The sequence below is a fragment of the Lissotriton vulgaris genome, chromosome 4_1, assembly GCF_964263255.1.
Source record: "Lissotriton vulgaris chromosome 4_1, aLisVul1.2, whole genome shotgun sequence".
NCBI classification, from domain to species: Eukaryota; Metazoa; Chordata; class Amphibia; order Caudata; family Salamandridae; genus Lissotriton; species Lissotriton vulgaris.
The window spans coordinates 2,137,091,253-2,137,116,061 of NC_141691.1; the positions used below are offsets into that span (position 1 = coordinate 2,137,091,253).

General features: G+C 46.4%; 1 protein-coding gene across 1 annotated transcript in view; it reads left to right on the plus strand.

Moving 5' to 3' along the window:
• The window catches only part of LOC147725235 (phospholipase A2 inhibitor and Ly6/PLAUR domain-containing protein-like), a 57,948-nt gene that overhangs the window by 17,579 nt on the left and 15,560 nt on the right, over positions 1-24,809 (plus strand). The window contains exons 3-4 of the mRNA XM_086918222.1: positions 8,034-8,189; positions 16,890-17,039. Coding sequence (XP_086774348.1) covers positions 8,034-8,189; positions 16,890-17,039 — 306 coding nt within the window. The remainder of the gene's footprint in view (positions 1-8,033; positions 8,190-16,889; positions 17,040-24,809) is intronic.

Sequence of the window (24,809 nt, forward strand, 5' to 3'; positions counted from 1 at the left end):
CTAAAGCCCAAGTGCCAGTATCAGGGGGAAACTCAGCAGCAATCTTATGCAATTTAGAGATCGCATCAAAAACTGAAGGGGCATGATCTGGAAAGTACACGCAGCAACTACTTCCGATGATGTGACAGGCACCACCTTGATCAGCAAGGAACACGTCCTGGACCATACGGTTTTGGAGTGCCACAATCCTCACAAACTGTAGTTCCTCTGTGATGTTTCTGAGTGCCATAGCTGTCTGGTTGGTCACAGCCTCTACGACCCGTGTCAAATGTCTGATTTTCCTACTGTTGTAAGCAGCACCAACAAAGAAGAAAAGCCCCAAATCAAAATCAACATCTTGCAGCAGTGCGGTGTCAGTCTGATCCACCTCCTTGTGATTTGCTGTCCTCTTGAATATGTTTTTGGAAATGTCATTAAACAGTTTTGAGTCCTTGTGGTACGATGCAGGAGCCAAAAATACAGGTGGCAATAAAAAGGAAACATAGCGGACTCCAGACCATCCAACAGGTAGATTGTAATATCCCTTATTTCCACATATAAAATAGGTATTATGTGAAGACGTGAAGCTACTATTATGTATACCAGCTATGTTCAGAACTAATGTTTTACTTCTCCCCATTGGAATTTTCCCAACACTACTCACACATAAATCTGCTCGGGCTCTAGTAACAGCTATAACAAATGGTCCATTACCCTTAGCAGTTCGAGTACTCCTCCATCTTCCATATAGTCCATTTAGCGTGCGGATCACCTTCCTCATCAGGATAACATGCTTTATTAAGATAGTAGTTAAATTCCTCTACACCAAAATCAGAATTTTAGCCACCTCAGAAGCCAATAGAAGTGCAAACTAGGCTTGACAAGAACCATTATGAGATAATGGAAGAGTAATGAAAGGTGTTCCTCCCTTTTTCTGATGAGCTGGCATCATTCAACACACCCAACAGTTAGTAATGGTTGTAGCATTATGCATGTGGTGCAACATCTGGATGAACGTTTTGTTCAGATAAGACTATCTATGCTTCTGCTCATGATAAGGAAGAGTAAAATAGTGGTGTTCAATGGGTGCTGTAGTAGTGGCACTCAGTATTCGTCGAGCAGGAGACACTTCCTCTACAACCCAAGTTATCACTGCCATAGTGATCACAGTGACAGTAAACCCAACAATACACACAATCCTCTTGTCGCAAATCCTCGCAGCAGTTGATGTCTTCTCCATAGGCATATTTATCTCGTTGTTGAAATAACAAAGCAGTTGGAGCTCTAAAGTCTTGGGCAGCCGTTGGTTTCTTCACTGAGGATTGAGATAGGTGTCACTACAAAAAAGACCCCCCGCCCCTTTCCCGCTCCGTTTCTCACTAACACAGGATGTTTGCTCAACCAGTCTTTTTCAACAATGAAGTTTCTTTCCGGGGCCGCACTTGATATCGAGATGCACCAGGGATCGTATGGTCCGGGAAGACTTCCTCAGGTTCTTCAGGCAATATGGCTTGGCCTCTCTCTGTGTCCAGGATGTCTCGATGGTCGATCAGGGCAGCAGATTCCACCAGGGTAGACGACACCTTCTTGAAGTACATAGAATGCACCCATTTCCTCCTGGTTATCACTCGGACTGCAGTTCTCGTCCCCAGGAGGACTTGCTCTGGGCCGTGCCACCTAGGTTCCAAACTGCTCGATCTCTGGAAGGACCATATCATCACATGATCACCAGGCTGTAGTTTGTGGCCTTCACCTTTCAACCTGTCAGAAAGAGTTTCTCAAACCTTTGGATGAATAGAAATCAAGCAATCAGTCAACTGTAGCAGGTAGTCACTCATCAAGACACAAGGTACATCATGTATGGGGTGTGGCTTAGGAATCCCCCAAATAATCATAGGCCTTCCAAATACCACCTCATACGGTGTAGGAACAGATTGTGAATGTGGCATTGATCTAATGGACAACAATGCCAAGGGTAGTGTGTCAGGCCATTTCAAAGATGTGAAAGCCTGAATCTTAGCTAGTTTAAGCTTGAGAGTAGCATAGTATCGCTCCACTTGCCCTGCTGATTGTGGGTGGAAGGCAGCATGACACTTCTGCTTAGTTCCTAATTCTTTCAGGACAATAAAATGGGGTCCATTGTCACTCCACAAATGTTTGCAAACACCAAATCTGGGGAAGAATTCCTTTAGAAGCACCTTTGCTGTATTAAGAGCTGTATTATCTTTTGTAGGGAATGCCTCTATCCACTTACTGAAAGCACCTACCACTACCAGAACGTATTTCAGATTATTACAGCATTGAAGCTGGATATAATCCATTTGCAGGACTTCAAAAGGTGCAATTGGTGTAGCAAACCCTCCTGTAGGAGTTTGTATCCCCTTTCCAGGATTGTACTGGAGACAAATTAAGCAGGACTGCACTATCTATTTAGCTGTGCTGGCAATTTCTGGATGCTCCCAAACTTGCGGAAGCAATTTTGTAATCGAGGAGACTCCAAAATGTGCCTGCCCATGTGCCATATGAAACATAGGCTGTAAATAGGCTGTGGGCAGCCATGTCTTTATTTCTCCAACAGCCCTCATCATCCGATGTTCCCTCTTTAGACCATTGCTTAATTTCTTCTGCAGAAGCAGATCTCTGCATGTCTAGCACTTCCTGCCAGGCATCATGCCAACAATCAGCCTGTGACTTCACTACATACATAGATTTGGTGCTTCGCTAGCAATGCAGTTTCTCGGGCTGTGTGATCTGCGAAGACGTTGCCTTGCCCTATTTTATCAGTCATTTTCTTGTGTGCGCTTCAATTAACAATTGCTATTTTCTTTGGGTATGTCAAAGTAGTCAGAAGATTGTGTACCAATTCTACTTGCATTATTTGCATCCCATGGGATGCAATGAAGCTTCTTTCCTTCCAGAGTAACAAAAAATTGTGAGCCACTCCAAAAGCATAGCGGCTATCAGTATAGATGTTCACAGACAAGTCGGTACTAAGTTCACACACTCTTGTCAAGGCTATTAGCTCAGCTGCCTGAGCTGACTACTGTGGGATACAAGCTGTCTCAACTACCTCCTGAAGTGTTGTGATTTCATTCGAAGCTGATGTTGTGCCATCTGGTAATTTCAAACAGGACCCATCAACCCACAGTTCCCCATCAACATTTTAAAGGGGTGTATCTTGCAAATCGACACAACCCTTTGTCTGTTCCTCAGTAAGGAATATACATTCATGAGGCTCTTGTTACTGGGACTGAGTCCCTGTATATGGCAACAGAGTAACTGGATTCAGGGTTGAACATGTTTTCAAGGTAACATGAATAGCCAAAAGTGTCAATTCGTATCCTGTCAACCTAGCACTAGTTAATTGCTGCGTTTTGATTTGATTCAAAAGGGCATGTTATCACGGGCTGTTTTGCTAGCTGTAGATCTCAGAGTGGCTGCACATTCAGCCGTCAGAAAAGAGCGAGTCTGTCGCTGAGCATTTGATCCTAATTGATCCTGATCTAAAGGAGAAATATCAACATCAGAATCAAGGGCAGTGGCAGTGGGAAAAGTATATGGAGGCGGGGAACGATCTAACAAAATGGAATCCTCCTGCGGTTTATTAAGTAGAGGATAAAGGGGGCGCCGGAACGGGTATTGGCTATTTACCTGTAAACAACGCTCCCTATCCTCTCTCTCTTTTATCTCCTTCATTTATCTATTTTTCAGTTCCAGTGCTTTCGCATGGATATTTTTGCGTAGTTCTTTTTCTACCAAAGCTTGCTCTCTTCTTACTCGTTCACCCGCTTCTTTCTCCCACATTCATACACAGTCAAACATATCTTTGAGTTTAAACATACATTGTTCCACATACTGAATTTTTCTAAGATCAAATGACCCATTTATAGGCGATCGCAACTCAGGATCCTTGCTAGTATATTTATTCCATAGTGTGCTGTATATTATAGAAGAAATACAATTTTTAATATACATGTCCCTATTTGGTGTCCCCATGGGGGGAGCTGGCTTATTCTGCTCTAGTTCCATATTGGTACCTCCAAGAAAGCAACACATTCTACGAAGTGTGCTAAGAACAGGTATGACAAAAATATTGCAGCATATACAATATTTTTTGCTAAGTGGTACTTAACTCAAAGTGTGCCGTTCACGTTTTCAAAAGTTATACAAAAATCTCCTCATTACCTGCCTATATAAATTGCAATTTATATATCCAAGCAAGTTCCAAGATTTTGGCCAAACAAGCAAGAAGTGTTGCATCAAACAACCTTACCAAGCAAAAGTCACCAGATTCCAAGTGCCAAGATCTGAATTGGCCAAATGGTCCCTGCACGGCGAAAACCAGAAGGGATCTCAGTCGTGGACCGGGATCACCTGGAGGGCCAGATCGGGAAAAGGAGAAAAATGCCTTGGCTACCAAGACACGGACCTCTTCAGACAGTGATCATCCGCAGTGAGATTCCAATCCTCGATCGAGACCACTCCGTCTGGCATCCAAATAGCCGATGAGCCCCACAGTGGGCACCAATTTGTAGAAGGTGACCTCAACAAGGCCTACCGGTGCTAGGGCTTCGCCCTTCTCTACACACAAGTCCTCAGATCAATAAATAGAAGTTGGCACAGAAGCTGAAATATCAAGAAAACAATTTATTAAAACTCATGAGGTGGAACTACATTCACACAACACACGTTGGCAGTATATGAAGTAGCACAAGGAGAAGAAGAACCATGGGTCTTTTATACCCACACAGGGGCTCAAAAGAAGGCGGTACAAGCACACATAGGAAGAGTTACATAGGTAGATGGTCATACAGAGAATGCACAGTCAATAAAGCAAGAAGGACCATGAGTTGCTGACCTCAGTTAAAACAATCTGACAGTAACACACTAGAGCAGGTGCATGGGCAGCTACAGACTCTTCTGAGCAAGTGCAGATAAGCAGGTGCTAAATATAGCCAGTTCTTGAGCAAAGCACAAGGACAAGCAACAGCAAAGAAAGAAAGAGCACATGGTCAGACAAGATAGCTGCCGGAAAGTAGATGGCTTCAGCTAAATGCTAACAGCGATCTCTGCCAAATTTCCACAGACTGATCACACCATCATACAATTCACCAACGTCCAACACACCATCACCAGGGTACAGATCTCCTCCCACCAAAGCTAGAGCAAGCCACTGAAACTCAGTGGTGACTGATCCCTCATCACCTTCCAACCCAATGCCTCAACAGACCTCAACTAGGCCCTCCAAAACTTTGCCACCTGGATCACCGACTGCAGCAACTGTCGCCCTGGTGAAACATACAAAAAACGAACAAGATCCCCAAAGCTTGCCAACTGGTATACCCGATAACTCAGGAAAACCAAGCACAATTGCCACCAATTGGAGAAATGATGGCACACTACTAAGAACCCCCGTCAACAGGTCTGCTTACAAAATAGCCCTCAGCAACTAACACTGGCACATCAAAGAAGCCAAAAAAGCAGCCATCACCACCCGCTTTGACCCCGCTGTCAAAAACACAAAGGATATCTCCCAACCAGACAGCCATAGAGAACACCATCTATTCCCTCCAAGAATTTAGCAACACCATCTCAAACTACTTCTACAGCAAGATCACCAACATCTACATTAATTTTAACATCCAACTTGCCGGACTCAACCCCGATGACCTGAACCAACCAGTGAACACCAGCCAAACAATCACCACATAGTCACGGGTCTCAACGCTGACCACCTCAGGCATCATGCATTCCATCCACTCCAGAGTCCCACTGACCCATGCCCCACCACCTCTACAATCCCAATTAGCACACAACTCACTCTTGCATATAGAGCCCCCGGGAACCTAAACAACATTCTGCAACAACATCCTTAACTCACCTGGACTGATCACACAATTGTACACTTCACCTTCACCAACAACCAGCACAATAAAGGTGTCAGATCCCCTACCACCGCAGCTGGAGCAAAGTCACTGACGATCAGTGGTCACAGGCCCTCCCCCCTTCCCAACCTGGGGCCTCAACAGACCTCAACCACCAACCCCTACCCCTATCATTTGTACAACATCACAAAAAATGTAATGAATATGCAACTCATGAGCATCCTGTACAGGTCCATCCTCACAGCAACATTCCTGGTCAGATGGAAGTACGCGGACATCCGATCCTTCCTAAAGAAAACCTCCATTGACCCCAACAATTGAAAACATTATCGTCTGATCTCCTTGTTCCCTAACCCTGCACATTTCTCGAGAAAGTCATCAACCAGCAGCTCAGCGAATTCCTGGAACAAAACAATATACTGGACGCCTCTCAATCAGGATTTTATACCAATCACAGCACTTAGACTGTGCTGAGTGACACCACAGACGACATAAGAAAACTCCTTGGTGGGGGGAGAATTAGAGGCCATGATCCTCCTCCACAACACGCTTATCAACAGACTCCACCACATAGGGATACTCCAAGCAACCCTGAAGTGAATCGCCTCCTTCATCTCAGGTTGCACACAGAGCATCCGATTGCCTCCCTTCACCTCTGCACCCAAAGACATCATATGCAACGTACCACAAGGATCAGCCCTCAGACCCACCCTATTCAATATCTTTATGACCCCCCTCGCAGACGTCATCAGATCCTTCTGACTCAGCATAATCTCCAACACAGAAGACACTCAACATATCCTCCTGCTCACTGAGGACCCCGCCAAGGCAAAAAATCAACTTCTGCAACACCAAGACCAATTAAGCCAAATGTTTGAGAGACAAGTGCCTCCAACTCAACTCTAACAAAACTGAAGTACTGATCTTCGGGAAGAACACTTCCATATGGGACCACAACTGGTAGCCTTCAGAACCCGGACCACCACCTACGCAGACGGACTACACATGCAACCTCATCATCATCCTCGACAGCCAACTGACCTTGAAATGAAGAGTTAACACAGTTGCCTTCTCCAGCTTCCACACACTTTGCATGCTCTGGAGAACCTTCAAATGGATCCCAGCCAGCACCAGAAAGACCGTCACTCAGGCCCTCATCACCATCCTCCTTGACTATTGCACGCCCTCTAAGCCGGCATCTTCTTCATCCAGCTCCACACAGAACGCTGAGGCCAGACTCACTCTGGACCTTCCTTAAAAGAAACAACATCAACCCCTACCTGAGAGACTTCCACCAGCTCCCCATCCAGACAAGATGCCAGTTCAAGATCCTCGTGCACATCTACAAAGCCCTCCATGACCTTGGACCTGCCTACCTCAACCATCGACTGAACTTTCACCAACCCACCAGACACATAGACTCTTCTTCAGTCACACTCACATACACACCTGCATCCTCCACAAACGCAGCAGCTGCCTCTCCTTCTCAAACATCACAGCCAAGACATTAGACGGACTTCCCCTCCAGCTCCGTTCGGCCCCACCACTGGCAGACTTCAGAAAAAGACTCAAGACCTGGCTCTTCTATGGGGACACGGACCCCATATATCCCTGGGGGTGACAGCGCTGCGCTTTAAAATGCTGATTGATGGAAGGATTGATGTAGTTTGATTCTATGTGTAGCATGTAGTTTGTGTGCCTTAAAGTGCTTCTGAAATTTTTTTTAAAAAATCAATGATTAGATAATTATTTTTTGAGTTCTGTGTGAATTTTTGAGTTCTGAGTTTCCAACCCACATCATCTTTCCGAGGGAGACCAGGACTGCTCTCGCAGAGTGGATGGGCGGTGCTTGCTTTTTGTTTTAGGGTAAAAATGGTAAAAAATAGCACAAAGACCTCTCCAAGCCACTGGTTTAAAATCCTGAGGCCACAAAGGTTTTCCCCGTGTTTAAATAAAGTTCAGAAAGAATAAACAAATGATTATTCATTGAATATATTGATAAGGTACATCAGTGTTTGTATTTTGAAAATGAACATACAGGAGAATTAGATAAAATGGTAAAATACCGGTAACATCATATCAGCCAACCTTGTTCAGATCACTTTCTATGAGACTTATTCCGGCTGATTAAATCTTTTTGCTAATTGAAAAACATATGTTTTCTAACAGGGAGCAAGAATGCGCTGACTGCGTTCAAGGATTGTGGTACTCCCTCCAGCAGACCTACATGTGGCAAAACCCTCTCCTATAGGACATCCATGACTTTGATTCGGATCAGTAGAACATGCTGCGACTCGGACTACTGCAATGGTGGAGATATACAGGGTACGTATAGGCTGTTACTCCGACTGTAATAAAGCTGCGGACATGACATACAGGGTACGTACAGGCTGAGACTCCGACTGACTACATGTTGCAGACATACATGGTACGTACAATCTGGGACTTTGACTACCATAATGCAGCAGACATACATGGTATGTACAGGCTGAGACTCCAACACCCATAATGATGTGAACATACAGAGATTGTACAGGCAGACACTCTGACTACCATAAGGCAGCGGACATACAGGGTATGTACAGACAGAGACTCCAACTACCACAACGACATGGACATACAGAGTATCTACAAGTAATTTTATGTTAGGAATAATTATAGAGCGCACAGCTACCCGTAGGCGCCCCAGTGCTAGCAACAGCATCAGAGAGTTGACAACAGCTTAGTAAGTGGGGTTTTGAAGAAGCCATGTTTTCAAGAGCTTACAGAAGGGCAGGAGGTTGGGTTCTGAATGAAGGTGGAGGGGGAGAGCGTTCCACAGTTTGGCAGCATTGTAGTGGAAGAACCGACCGCCACTTATTGCCCTTTTAATTATAGGGACTGAAGCTAGGCAGTGGTTGGTTGAACAGAGGCATCTGCTAGGACGATAGTGGGAGATGATGGTCGGGAAGATAGAAGGTCCTTTCTTCCAGAAGGACATGTGGGCAATGCATAAGGACTTGATTTTGATTCTGTCCATGACGGGGAGCCAGGGTAAGGTCTTCAATGCATGTCTTGCAGTTTGGCTGTTGGGGATCTTAAGAAGCATACGTGCTGCACAATTCTGAGTAATTTGCAGTTTGGTTGTGGTTCCCCGTGGGGCTCCTAAATGAAGAGCGTTTCCATAGTCAAGACGGGAGAGAATTAGGGCCTGGATCATGAGTCTCGTTTCTGGGAAGAGAAGGAGCAGAAGGATTTTGCGGTGCTTGCTAGGATGCCGTAGCATGAGGCGGCCAGTTTCATCTCCTGATAATCAAATATAAGTGTCTAATCTAACACATGCAGACTTTGGATCTGTTTTTTTGGCACCGGAAGAGGACCGAGACAGCTTGGCCAAACTAATCCAAAGTCAGAAACGGGTGGATTACTAGGCAGAATAAATTCTGTCTTTTCTCCAATAAATTCAAGGTATGAGGATTTCATCCATTTAGCTACTTTTTCAAAACAGGGACCTGGGCAGGGTGTACAGTTTTCGGGACAATATAAAGCCAGAACTAATTGGGTGTCATTCGGCGTACATGACTTTCTTAATACCAAAAGGAAAGACGATCTGTGCCGGGGTACTCATATCAACGTTAAACAGTGTTGAATTTAGGGACACATCCTGAGGGACGCAGCAACTGAGTGACATACATTTTGAGGTGCTGTGTCCTTCAAAAACCTGGAAGGTCCTATTCTCCTGGAAGTATTGTAACCAGGTGATAACACTGCCAGAGACTCCAACATTCTTCAACCTGCGAATCAGGATGTCATAATTGACCTTATCAAAGGCAGCGCTAAGGTCCAAGAGGATGATAGCTGCCGTTCCTCATTGGTCAAGAATCTTTTGAGACTTGTCTATCACTGCTAGTAAGAAAGTCTCTGTCCCATGTTGGGGGCAGAATCCAGTTTGCGAAGGGTGCAGTACATTGTGAGACTCCAGAAATGTAGGAAGGACAGAATTAGTATGTTTTTCTAGTATTTTACTGATCCCAGGAAGAAGAGAGATGGGATGGTAGTTCCGAGGATATCAGGGTGAGATTAGGTTTCTTCAGCAGTGCCTTCACCATAGCGTGTTTCCATGCGGGCCGCACAAGTTGGGTGGAGATAGATGAATTGATCAACTTCAGTATCAAAGGAAGGACTACTTCCCAAGCCTTACTCAGAGATTAAGGAGATGCTGGATCGCAGGGGTAGCCAGATTCTACCAAGGCAGAAATCTTTATTAAAGTGTCCATATCCATCAGGGAATTTCCTTGAGGGAATGCTCGCTGGGCAGGGTGGCCTCCTTAGAAGGGGCGCTGAGTATGACAACAATATGAACATACATGGTATGAATAGGCTGAGTGTATACAGGGTACATACAGGCTAAGACTCTGACTAAAATAACACTGCGGACACACAGGATACCTGTAGAATGAGACTCTAACTCCCACAATGCAGCAGACATACAGGGTATGTAAAGGCTGAGACTTTGACTACCACAATGGTGTGGACATACAGGGTATGTATAGGTAGAAACTCCAACTACCATAATACTACGAACATACAGTGTATGTACAGTCTGGGTCTCTGACTACCCTAATGCTGCAGACATACAGGGTATGTACAGGCTGAGACTCCAACTTCTAAAACACTGCAACCATACAGGATATGTGCAGGCAGGGACTCCGACTGACATACCACTGCGGACACACATGGTACATACAAGATGAGCCTCCAACTACCACAACGGTGCAGATATACAGGGTACATACAGGCTGAGACTCCGACTACCATAATGCTTGAGACATACAGGCTAGAACTCTGACTTTCATAACACTGCAGACATTCAGGGTATGTAGAGGCTGAGACGCTGACTACCACAACTCTGCGATCATACCTGGAATGTACAAGTGGAGGCTCTGACTACATAACGCTGCGGACACACAGGGTACGTACAGTCTGTGATGCAGACTAAGACTACATTAATGCAGGGATGATGTATGGAATGTACAGTCTGCGACTCTCACTCCCACTATGTTAAAGTAGGGTTGATATATGGGATGTTCAGTCTGCGACTCTGACTACTGCTACTACTTTAATGTAGGGATAATACTTGGTATGTACCACCTACTGATACATGATACATACAGTCTACACTGACTACTACTACATTAATGTAGGGATAATACATGGTACGTACAGTCTGCAAATCTGACTAATACTACTTTAATGTGGGGATTACACATGGCAGATACACTTTAAGACTGACTACTGCAATATTAATGTAGGGATGATACATGGTACATACAGTCTGCAACTCTGACTAATACTACTTTAATGTAGACATTAAACATGGCAGATACACTTTAAGACTGACTACTGCTACATTAATGTAGGGATGATACATGGTACGCACATTCTACAACTCTGACTACTACTACTTTAATGTAGGTATGATACATGGTACGCACATTCTACATCTTTGAATACTACTCCCTCAATGTAGGGATGACACATGGTACATACAGTCTATCACTGACTCCTACTAAATGAATTTATTAACGTAGGGACGATACATGGTACGTACATTCTACAACTTTGAATACTACTCCATTAATGTAGGGATGACACATGGTACGCACAGTCTATCACTGACTCCTACTAAATGAATTTATTAACGTAGGGATGATACATGGTACACACATTCTACAACTCTGAATACTACTCCATTAATGTAGGGATGACACATGGTATGTACTATCTATCACTTGACTACTACTAAATTGTTGCATTAATGTAGGGATGATACATGGCACGTACAGTCTACAACTTTGACTATACTACTTCAATGTAGAGATGATACATTGTTCTCACAGTCTACAACTCTGTCTACCAGTACTTTAATGTTGAGATAATGCATGGTACGTACAGTCTACAACTGTGACTACTACTACTTTAATGTAGTAATGATACATGGTATGTGCAGTCTATGACTGACTACTACTACATTAATATAGGGATGACACATGATTCGCGTACAGTCTATGACAGTGACTACTAGTTCATTAATGTAGAGATGATACATGGTACATACAGTCTGTAACACTGACTACCACTGCATCAATGTAGGGATGACACATTGTATATACAGTCAGTAAATTTGAGTACTACTATATTAATGTAGGGATGATACATCGTATGTACAGTATATGAGTCACTACTACTACTTTCATGTAGGGATGACACATTGTACGTACAGTCTGCGACTCTGACTGCCACTGTATTAATATTCGAATGATACGTGGTACGTACTGTCTGTCACTGACTACTACTAAATGAATGCATTGATGTAGGGATGACACATGGTACATACAGTATGCGACTAGGCTGCCTGCTGCCCCTACGCTGCCTGCTGCCCCTGTGCTGCCTGCTACCCTTGCGCTGCCTGCTGCCCCTGTGCTGCCTGCTGTCCCTGCACTGCCTGCTGTCCCTGCACTGCCTGCTGCTGTCTCTGTGCTGTCTCCTATCCCTGCACTGCCTGCTGCCCCCAATTCCTGCTGTCCCTCATTCTGGGATGCCTTATTTACCTGTCCCAACATTGCCTGCTGCCCCTGTCCCTGTGTTGCCTGCTGTCCTGTGCTTCATACTGTCCCTATGCTGTCTGCTGTCCCTGTCCCAGTCCTTGCGCTGGTCGGTCCAGATCCCTGCCCGGTGCCCAGCACCACTAGCCGAACCTACCAGTACCACTAATGGAGGCTGCTGCATGACAACGCAGTGAACACATGCAGTGGGCTAGTTCCAGGACCCTGTGCCCTAACTGCAACCCTATTGTACCCCACCAAGAAACTCCTGGACCCCAGATGCTGCAACAACAGTGCTTCTCCTCCCCCCTACAATCGACCCGAGGACCCACAACTGCTGACACTGCTACTTCTCGTGCAACATAACCCATGAAAGATCCTGCACCATTCCTGTGGACAAGACAAAGAATACCCACCAACCACTCTCTTGTATCCTGCTCAATTCCTGCTCACTCTGCGAACACGCAATGGGAATATGTGACTCTATCTCCTTCTCCACGGACGTTCCCTTCATCACCAAAATGTGGCTCAACCCCCCCACCATCGCCACTCCCAAAGGTAACAAGATAATACACAATGACTGTTCCAACAAACAAGAGGGATGCAGTGTAGTCATCTACAGGGAAACCACAGATACACCATCACCAACGACGACCCCACACCTCCCATGGAAGACCTCAGCATCCAACTACAAACATCTGCGAATACCACAATAGGAAGCCCCCTTATCTACAGACCTCAGGATACCCAGAACAACATTCTGCGACAACATTACCAACCTCATTGACACCCTATCAATTGAGTCTCACCAACTCTGCAACCTCAATTTCCACCTAAATGACAGCAATGACACCACCTCCATAATCCTGAAGAATGTGAACAACATTGGCTTCACCCAATAGCACACTGTCTTCAGGCATAAAATCTCCTCCCTCTGCAGCTGGAGCAAGGTTACTGAAGCTCAGACGTCACATGCCCTCCTCACCTCCCAACGTATGGCCTCAACAGACTAAACTAGGATGTCCAGAACTTCGCTGCCTAGATGACTGACAGATCCGAACTTCAGAACCTCAGAACTCAGGATCTACAAAGCGCAATTGCCACAACCTAGAGAAACGATGGCGCACCACCAAGAGCCCCACCGACAGAGTGGCCCACAAAGCAGCACTCAGCAACTATCACTGGCACATCAAAGAGGCCAAGAAAGCAGTTATCACCACCCACATCGACTCCGCTGCAGAGCACACAAAGGAATTCTCCAACCAGACAGCTATAGAGAACACCATCACTCCTCCCAAGAACTTAGAGACACCCTCTCAAACTTCTTCCACAGCAAGACCACCAATATCTACAGTACTTTCAACATCCAACCCGTCATCTTCAATCCCGATGAAGCCAACCCACCAGGTAATTCTAGCCATATCATCACCACTTAGCCACTGCTCTCAGCTTTGACCACTTCAGCCAGCATGTATTTCATCCACTCTGGGGCGTCCACTGACCCCTGCCCCACCACCTCTACAAGCTCACATCAAACCAAAACAGCACACAAATTACCAGCATCCTCAACACCACCAGCTCCACAGCAACCTTCCAGACAGATGGAAACTCGTAGATGTCAGACCCCTCCTAAAAGATGCCTCAGCTGACCCCAACAATCTCAAAAGTGATTGTCTGATCTCCCTACTGCCCTGCCTGACCAACGATCCAGAGAAGCCATCAACCAGCAGCGCACTGAATTCCTGGAAAAAAACACCTACTGAATGCCTCTCTATCAGGAGTCATTGAGTTTGATAGCACTGAGACTGCGCTGATTTCCTCTACATATAACGTCAGAACATTCCTAGACTGTGCAAGAAACTGTGGCCCTGAACCTCCTCAACCTCTCCATGGGCATTCAACACTGTCTCTCACAACAATATAGGCATTCAGCAAGACTCCCTCAAGTGGATCACCTCCTTCCTTACAGGACACACACAGAGCATCCGACTGCCTCCTTGACTTCCGCACCCAAAGACATAATATGCAGCTTGCGACCAGGATCATCCCTCAGCCCACCCTGTTCAACATCTTCATGAGCCCCAACGCAGACATTGTCAGATCACAGACTCAACATAATCTTCTGCACAGACAACATGCGACTGATCCTCACTGAGGACTCCAGCGCCAAAACCAACTTCTGCAACATCATGACCAATGCAACCAAATGGATGAGAGACAGCTGCCTCCAACTCAACTCTGACACAACTGAAGTCCTGATTTTCAGGAAGAACACATCTGCATGAGACCACTGTTGATGGCCCGCAGAACTCAGACCCACCCCCACATGGACCTACCATGCAAGCAACTTCAGCATCATTCTCGACAGCCAACTGATCATGAAACAAGTCAATGCAGTTGCCTCCTCCTGCTTCCACACACTTTGCATGCTCGAAAGGCCATCACTCTTACCCTTGTCACAAGCCACCTTGACTACTGCAATGCCCTCTATGCCGGCATCTCCACTAGGTCCTCGCAAAACTCAACCAGGACCTCCTTTAATGAACTTTCATCACCCCCAGCTGAGAGACCTCCGCTGGCTTCCCATCCAGAAAAGATCAATCAATCAGTTACTCAATCAGGGTCTTTTATAGCACGCTACTCTCCCGTGAGGGTCCCATGGTGCTGAGAGGTTGGGGGAGTGCAGCTTTGGCTCAGCCGATAAGCCAGGTTTGAGGCTCTTCCTGAAGGTGTGCCGGGTATTGGAGCATCTGATGTTGACTGGGCGTTCATTCCAGTCTTTGGCTGCGACGTAAGGGAAGGCTCTTCCACCTGCTATGGCTCTGCAGATGGGCAGAATCACTGATAGGGTGAGGTAGGCTGAGCAGAGGCTTCTTTTAGTTGCATGGAAAGATTCTTTTATTGACTTATTTGGGTCTGATGTTGTGAAGGGATTTGTTGGCGTGGGTGTGTAGCTTTAAAGTTACTCTCTTCTCAACGGGGAGCCAGTGGAGGTCTTGCAGGTGTTGGGTCATACGCTCATTTCGTGGGGTGCCCAGAACTAGTCTGGTTGAGGGGTTCTGGATGGTCTGGAGTTTGTGTAGCAGGGATTTGTTGATTCCAGCGTAGAGGGCGTTTCCATAGTCCAGTTTGATAGTTATGAGTGCATGGATGACGGTGTTTCTGGATTTGGGGGGGTCCACTTGAAGGTATTGCAGAGGATGCGAAGGGAGTTGAAACAGGTGGAGGCAACATCATTGATCTGGCACTTCATGGTGAGGAAGGAGTCTAGAATGATGCCAAAGTTCTGGGAGTAGTGTGTTGGGGTGGGAGGGTTTCCGTGGGCAGAGGACCACTAGGAGTTGTCCCAAGCAGTAGGGGAGGGTCCGAGGATATGAACCTCTGTCTTATCAGAGTTGAGCTTTATGCAGCTGTTGCTCAAACAGGCTGCAACATCTTTCATTCCTTCCTGGAAGCCGTGTCTGGAGTCTTCGGGGTTCGTCATGAGGGAAAGAATGAGCTGTGTTGTGTCAGTGTAGGATACTATGCTGAGCCCATGCTGTCTGAAGATGGCATCAAAGGGGGCCATGGAGATGTTGAAGAGCGTGGGGCTGAGTGATGATTCTTGGGGTACTCCACAGTTGAGCTCTGTGGGTTCAGAGAGGTAGTGTAAGAGTATCATCCTTTGGGTTCTGCCAGCGAGGAAGGAGCAAATCCAGTTGGCAATTCCCTGTATGCTGGTGTCATGGAGTATGCCTGCCAGAGTGCCGTGGGCGACTGTGTTAAAGGCTGCATAGCGGTTCAGTAGGATGAGGGCCGCGGTGTGGCCCTGGTCGAGTAGCATGCGGATGTCATCTGGGGCAGTCTCTGTGTTGTGGTTACTGTGGACTATGGACTGGGAGGGGACAAGGATGCCGTCCTCTTCAATGAAAGTGGTCAGCTGGGCATTGACTAATTTCTCGGTGACTTTGTCTGCGAAGGGAAGGAGAGAGATGGGCCGATAGTTTTTCAGGTCCGTTGCGCAGCTGTGAGTTTCTTGACCTGATGGGTATGAGGATGTCAGTTCAAGATCCTCATGCACATCTACAAAGCCCTCCTCAACCTAGGAGATGCCTACGTCAACCACCAACTGAACTTCCACCAACCCGCTAGACACCTGTTTTCTTCTTCACTCACCCTCGCACCCCCCGCATCTGTCCCATTTGTGGCGACTCCTTCTCCTACATTGCTGCAAAGACTTGGAACAACCTTTCCCCCTAGATCTGTACGCCACCCTCTCTGGCAGACATGAGAAAGAGACTGAAGGCCTGGCTCTTCGATGGACACACAGAGCCAGATTCCCCTAGGGGCGACAGTGATGCGCTTTACAAATGCTGTTTGACTGATTGGTTTTTTTGATTTCCCAGCGGTATAACATGCACAGGGCCTGTCTTCTGATTTGTTCCTCTCTCTGTTGTTTCAGCACCTGTTGTCGATGAAAGCCCCAATGGATATAAATGCACAGAGTGCATCAACAGCCGGTCCGCAGATGCCTGCACAACCGAAAAGGAGGTTCTGTGCACCGGACAGGAGAAGACATGCGTCTTCTTCTCTGGAACATTTGTCTTACCAGGTGACAAACAGTTGTTTGCAATGTTGAGATGTCAAAGCCACTACATGTCCAAAGCAAGTAGCCTTACATTAAATTGAAAGGCGTGTCCAATTCCTTCTGAAAGACTGGATAACGCCAGCTAGGTTTCCATTCTCATTAACCCCGTTTGAGCATTGCAAAACAGGTAGGGATGGACCCAACTCACGTAAATCAATGTAGCGTAATCATGTGAAAAATGCTTGAGAATTATACGAGATTACTAATTACTGGTGAGAAGAGTAATTTTACAATTAGCGCTATTTCTTAGCACAAAGATGCCCCCTTGCATCCAAAATGAGTGCGACAATTTTGCTCCAAGAAATAGCGCTTAATGTAACAGAACATTAATGACGTGCACAAGCAGCCACACATGCTCACTGAATATGCTCCTGGGGTAGGAGTTTTCTTCAACTTAATCCTGGCATTCACCGTTATCTTCTTAGCTCAATATGTCCCCCTTGCATCCAAAGTGAGGATGCATTTTGGGCTTAGAAATAGCGCTAAATGTGCTCTTGGGGTGGATTTCCCCTCGACTTACACCTGCCGTTTACCTGTATTTGCTTAGTGCAAAATGCACTCTCTCACCGCAAAATGGACGTAGGAATGCATTTTCCACTAAGAAATTGCATTAAAGCAGTCGAAAACGAATAGCAAGTTAGAGCGGCCACTCAGCTGGCATAATGTGCTCTTGCGGGAGGATTCACCTCCCCCTAATTACTGACACTTACACGAGGAGGAGTGTTCACAACACTTTCATTAATTCAACAGCAAAAGGTCATGCGGAAATACCAAAATTACTCTGAATACTCCAAAGTAGTTGAAATTCCCCAAAATCTAAAAATAAGGCACAGGAGGCTCAGGGGAATTCACACAAAATATCAGAAACAAATATTGCCAGGCAAGAGTGTGTGTAGTATGATCCTTAAGGTGACCGCAGAGTGAGCCTCTGAATCTGAGTCTCTAGAATCAGAAATACAGACAGGAAGGCAAGCCCTGAATCATATCTAGGAAAGGAGATGTATTTAGGGGAGGAAATGTGGCGTAAGGGCCACAGCTGCCAACCTTGGATCTGGGATACTAAGTTTGAGTCCTGGGGTCAGTTCCACATCCTGTAATTCTGCTCAAATAATTTAGGGCCTATTTAGATCTTTGCGGACACGCTACCCAATCACAATGGTGGCAGATATCTTGCCTGCTGAAATTTAAATCTTACAGGATACAATGGCATTTATATTTTGGCTGACGGAACATCTGTCACCGCTGTGACTGAGTAACCCATTCCAAATGATAGAAGAAAATGAATCAACTCAAAGAAACAAAACCTTTACATTAAAGGCAGAGCCGCCCTGGCAGGAATGGTGGCCAGTGAGCATGTCCCCCCCTTCCTCCTCTTCCTCGGTTGCAAAAAACCTGGGGGTTAAAATTGATAACACCCTTGCTTTGAAAACGCAGATCACAGGCCTCACAGGTACCTGTTTTGGTCTGCTAAAAATGATTCGTAAATTCCTTCCTATGCTCCCCGTTGCCCATAGGAAGTTGACAGTACAAGCTCTGATTTGCTCCAGGCTTGATTATTCTAACATCCTCTACCTGGGCTTGCCGGATTATCTTTTGCACAAACTCCAGGTTGTACAAAACTCTGCGGCTAGAGCCATCTTCGGCCTACCCCGGCAAGCCAGAGCATCTGAGTTGCTAGTCTCCCTGCACTGGCTTCCGATTAAAAAACGAATCATATTCAAAGCTCTTACACTGGCCCACAAGGCACTCCATCTGGTAGGGGCCTCTTACATTAGGAAACGGCTTTCCTTTTACAGGCCCACCAGATCTCTCCGGTCGGAAAATCTTGGCTTGGCAATGGTGCCTCCCATTAAGAAAGCCAGAATTGGTGGACGCTCTTTTAAACATCTTGCCCCCAGACTATGGAACTCTCTTCCCGTTGGTCTCCGCCACATCTCCAATTTGTTTGCCTTTAGAAAGGCCCTGAAAACGTGGCTTTTTAATCAATAATACTGTTATGTCTGTCATCCTTCTTCTTTTTCAGTAATGGGTCAGAAAGCGCCGGGACACTCCTTGGAGTAGCCGTGCGCTATATAAGTCACCCATTAACATAACATAACATAACAAAGACTCTATAGAGAAAATACTATATTAATGGAATTTACCAATTAAAAACTTCGGGGCAGATTTACAGGCCGCTTTTGTCACTACCTCTTAACAATAGTAGACAAGGCTTTGTGCTAAAAAATACACCTCTTTGAAGCTGGCATTAAAAAGGAGAATTGCTTTTATTTCCTCTGACTTTTCCTTCTTTGCATGTGTGTTCCACAGTACAGCACACTTCAAAAGTGGGAAAAAGTTTAGAGCTAGCCTAAGCATTATAGGGCATATTAACAAGGCCAGGCGATAATTATCGCTAAGCGCACTTAGCGCTAGGATAATTATCGCAAGCCAACTCTGAATTTTGTATCGGAGATAGCGTGCTATCAGCAACGCTTATCTCCAAAGCGATAACATTCAGAGCGCAAGCTGCCAATTGTGAGATTATTGCTGGAAATACAGTGATAATCCCACAAGGTTTGGCAATAGCTTGTTGAAAGGGATAGACATACTTAGCCATGATGTCCACCTTACATAGGATATCATGGCTAAGTCAGGAAAATACCAGGCGTAAAAAAAAGCAGCGTTAACCGCGGTTAGCACTGCTTTTTTAATCGCTAACAGTGTTAGTAATATCCTTGATAATAGGAGAAATGTTGCTTAGCGACATTTCTCCTATTATTTTTCTCTGGAACGCCCCCTTTGCATCTCATTAGAGATGAAAGGGAAAGAGTGAAGTAAAAGGGTGCTAACATGCAACTTTGCGTGAGTTTTATCTCTGCTTTTTTGGCTTTTAAAGCCAAAAAAAACAGAGATAAAGCCCTCGTTAATATACCCCTAAATTTTCTACTAAAAGGGTATCCTTCCTGTACAAAACCAATGCTTGGCATGGCTCAGATACCCTTGCACTATGGTGTAAAGCGTTGTGTTTAGTGCTAGGCAGAGGTATATGCACCAATGCTAGTGGTGAGAGCAGGACAGTGGTATATTTTAGAAGATTTGGTGTTTCCCTGTAAAGCAACTCATTGCAGCAACTTTCTTTGCTGCCGTGAGTTCCATGACATTTTTGTGTATGTTGACCCCTTTGCGTAATGTAACCTGGAGCTCTCTAATGCCTTAGGCCAAGTTGGCACTATATAAAAATTGGTGTGATAATCATCATTTAAGAGCACTCTGGACGCTGGTGTGAGTTGGCATAAGGTTCCAGCTGTCTGCAGTATTTGGGCCCAAATGATAAGACAAAGGGGACTGCAAGGAGCAGAGTGGGAGGGGCATCTGGAATAAGATAATGCAGAGACTTGTGGGAAGAAGGGACTCTTCTAGGATTTCCATTCAAAGTTGGATGAATCATGGAATTTACAATCTTAGAGGGCGACAACGTACACAATTTAATTGCCATGAAGATGGTACGGATTCTGCTGAGGTACTGTAATGTGTGGGAAGCCCCCAAGGGATAACATACAGGGCCCATTGACACATTGTTTAGGGGTGCCCCGCAAAGGTCACTGGGGTCGGCCTTCCAAACCCCTAGTTAGAAGGACTTGTTAAATGTATCAATTTGAATTAGAATCTAGTTACAACCTACACACAACCCACTGAGCAATACTGAGCAGGAAGTGATCACTGGTAACGATCAGTCCCACAAGATTAATTCAGGGACACGGTGGAGCTCCAAACCCAGACTTTATTGAATAACACACTCAAAGTACCAATAAGAAACAGGATATGTATTTTAAAACTTTTCTTTTTAAGCCCTATCCTAGTGCATGGAATATGAATGGGAACCATACAGAATATGAACATTAATGCAGAAGAGTATGTTCTCTTCAGCAAGAAGAACAAGAAAATCCCTACCACTGTTATCGAGCTCTAGAAGCCTATCACTCTTATGCTATTTCTAAGCGATATGCGAAAGGTCAGAGATGGTCCATGTGAGAAGTTGGCCTGGCATATAATGCTCACTAATTCTTAGTGATCACTTTGTACCATGCCAAGCAACCCTTATGATGATTGGTTGTAAGTCAACCTTATAGACCAGTTATCCTAGTGGTAACGTGGACAAAGCAGTCTTAGGCTAAACTCTGAAAGGCATGCGAAGCCAGCTGTATTACCATACACAACCCCCTTGAATACCAAATGAAAGGACACCACACAGATATATATTGAAAATATATATTGATTTATTAACTAAAAGTATCCCCTGGACTCTTTATGAGCACAGAAGTACAAGCGTTAAACACAAGACAGTTTAAAATACACAAAAGTTGCACAATATGGATGAGCCCTAGGGGCCACCTAAACCATATACTAAGAAAGTGGTATAAGAGATACCAATCGGAAAGGAAACAGGCCTAGGGCCTTGGGAATCGCTGGAGCTATTCGAGACTAGCAGTAACTAAACTAAGTAAAAAAGGCCCGCGGGACTCGGGTGCAGTTCGCAACCTTCCGAGTGACCTAGAAAGCTGAAACTTGAGACACAGGCCCCAGAGGTGTGTACCAGTGTAGGAACACCGGCGGAGCTGAGTTACTTCACCCACAGGAAGCGGGTGCAAAGGGTCGAAGTAGTGTCGGGTTTTGTCACGCTGGTCGATGGTGCTTGGAGCTGAAGATGCTGCAGGCGGCTCGACGTGAAGAGTTCCGGTGGATCCAAGGGTGGATCTGAAGATGTGAAGACCTGAAAGCAGAGGGGACAATGTTCAAAGTCACTAGCCAGTGACTACCGTGGAACCAGATTGGAACCAGGCGATGTCGGATGCAAACAGGCGTTGAGGTGTAGCTTCTCTCTGCAGCCACGTAGACACCGGGGGTCGAGGACGTCCAGGAGTCGGTCACGAGCTGTCCCACCCAGGCTTCTCGCTGTTGGCGGTGTCGACAACTTAATCGGAGCAAACAGGCCTTGGCTAATGCAAGCCATGCAGAAATCAAAAAAGGCTTAACACTCAGACCAGCAAGGTCAGAGCGGGTGCTCCTTTTCACAGGAGCTAGGGCAAGTCTGGAGCAACCAGACCCGCAGTGTAGTTTGTAGTTGTAGTCGCCAAGATGGCCGCTGACCATGTAGCTAATGGCCGGGATGGCGCGTCGAGTGGCACAATGCAAAAGGGCCCCACGCAGATCATGGAGATGCTGGGGGGCTGAACTTCGATGCAAGGGCTGCTCGGTGGTGGGGGTTCTCAGTCCCCAAAGCACAACGTCGAGGATGCCTCTGGTGCTGCGCTGTCAGCTCTTCGGGTGTCTTCCAAGAAGTCCGGTCCCACGTCTCTTGGTGCCTCCACGGGTCCCTTCTTTGCAGGGACTGTGGATCGGGCTGTGAGAAGTCTGGGAGTCTGGGTCTTGTCAGGCTCTGGGCTCGGGCTCCAGCGGGAGGCGGCGGCAAAGCAGACATCGATTCGCTGGTTGGTACCTGTGTTCACAGGGTGGCCACTCCTAGGCCACAAGGGAGATTCTCTTCAGTCTTTTGTGCAGCAGAATGTCGAAGTCCAGTCGTCTTCTTCGTGTAAAGTTGATTCAGGATGATCTGCTGTGCAATGGCAACGCTCCCACTCTTATTCCCAATCTGAGGGGTGGATCACCTACTAGGTCCCTCCTCTGGGAGGAACCAGGAAGGGGGGCGGTTACACCCCCTTTCCTTTGTCCAGCTCCTCGCCAGGCCTGGGTCTGGAAAGTCCCAGGACTGGTTTGGACTGGCTTATGCACGGGGACACCTTGAGTGCCCCGGGCATGTCTGATTCTATTCAGCCCTGTCCTACCCAATACACAAAACCCTGTCTGGAGTGGTGCTCGCACCTCCCAAGGCAGGAAACCCTTTGTCCAAACCTCCCTCGCTGGAAGGACTCCCAGCAGCAGGAGGTCAGACTCGTGTCTGTGGTGGCAGCATCCATTTTGTGATGCTGAGGCTCTGGTTACTTTAACCGGGGTTAAGGCTACACACATGTCGTGTCCCTCTAGAAGGGTGGAATGCTATACCCGTCGACAGAACTGTCGAGGGGATAGTATTCCAATTCGTATGACACCTTACTCGACATGTTTTGATAAAGCCAAACCAAAGATAGCATATAACCACGAGGATTATAATGCACTTAAGAGTATGTGGTATGGCAATATCCCGGAACAGCTTAGGGAGTGGTTCCTGACAGCACCATCTCACATATTTACAAGCACTCTGCCTCCAGGATTGAAGAGGCCTTCCATAGGAGTGGCTGATAGGAACATATGTGTCTAGTTTAAGGTTAGATATAGGGATACTATATCTAAGTAAGAGGTGATTACACCGACTTACCCCAGCTGAGTGATCAGCCAGTTGTGTCAAATATGGAGGCCAGGCCAGGGGTGGCACAATACATGCTGCAGCCCCTGGTAGGCCTTGGAAACACCTATGCCCTGGGTACCTAGGGTACACTGTTACGGGGGCCAATAAGGTGAACCAGTTCCAATTGTGTTATGCACCTAAGGTACATGGAGTCCATTTTAAGGAGAGAGCAATCAGCAGGGGCCCTGAATAGCAGGATCCCAGGCCAACTAAGTCAAAAACCAGCTAAACACCAGGCAAAAAGTTTGGGGGTAACCATAGTCAGATATCCACCTTCCTACATAACCCCCCCAAACGAAAGGAGATAAGGCTATCCTTGACCAGGTAAGCCTATATTGCCTAAGTGGCCATATAAGGAAGTACCAGCTCTGGCTTGATAACCCCCTGTCTCATGGTCCACTAAGCAACCCCTCACCCTAAGGGTATCTGAGAACTCCACCATAAGGAATCTCTACCTGTGGTGTGTCTTTGCAAAGTCAAAGGCGGGTGTTGAGATGGAGTACTGAAGTGAGTTTCTTCTGTAGGGCTCAGCTTCCTCCAATCACTCTCCACCATGTGTGCCTTTCTTTCTCTGACTGAGTTGCACTGTGCTCTCAGGGTCAACCTCTGGCTACCTAAAGCTGGAGGCTGAGTCCCTCTGTTTGGCTTACTGGAGGGACAGTTCTGGTTTGGGCCCTTAGGGTCCCAGGTTTGGCTGTGCCCAACAATATCCATCTTGGGGAGGACCCTAACTACTTTTAAGGGGGATCCCTCAGGAGTTTTTAAAGTTTGCACCTCACTAGGGCTACTAGTTTCGGTGCCCCTAATCTGTTGATGGGGGTGCTTTATTTGACAGGGGCCCCTTTGGGTCTCACTGTCCTTCTTGTCCTCTGCAGCCCTGGGCTGAGTAAGGCAAGGTAGAGAGGGGCAGGTTACCTGCTCCAGACTGGGTCCCACCTGAGAAGGGTCCACTGCCATCAGAGGCTCTGTCAGGCCAGGCCTAACAACCTCTGGGACAGTTCCTTCATCAGGGGTAAGATCAGTTCCCTGAGGAGGCTGATCCTTTCCTAAAGTCTGGTGGGAGGGAGATTTCTCTTCCTCCTCAATGCTCTCAGTTTGGGTGGAGTGATCCATCATTTCAGGCTTCACTACCCATGTATCAGTTTGAGTTTGGGCTGTGGCCATCACAGCCCCTCCAACCTTTTCAGGAGGAGACTCAGTTTGGGTATGGGCTGTTACCATCACAGCCCTGCTACTCTTTTCAGGAGGGAAGTTATCTAAAGATGGGGCTGAGGTTTGCTCAGCCCTCCCAACCTTTTCAGGAAGGACATCTTGGATTGGGGCTGTAGCCATCACAGCCCCACTAACCT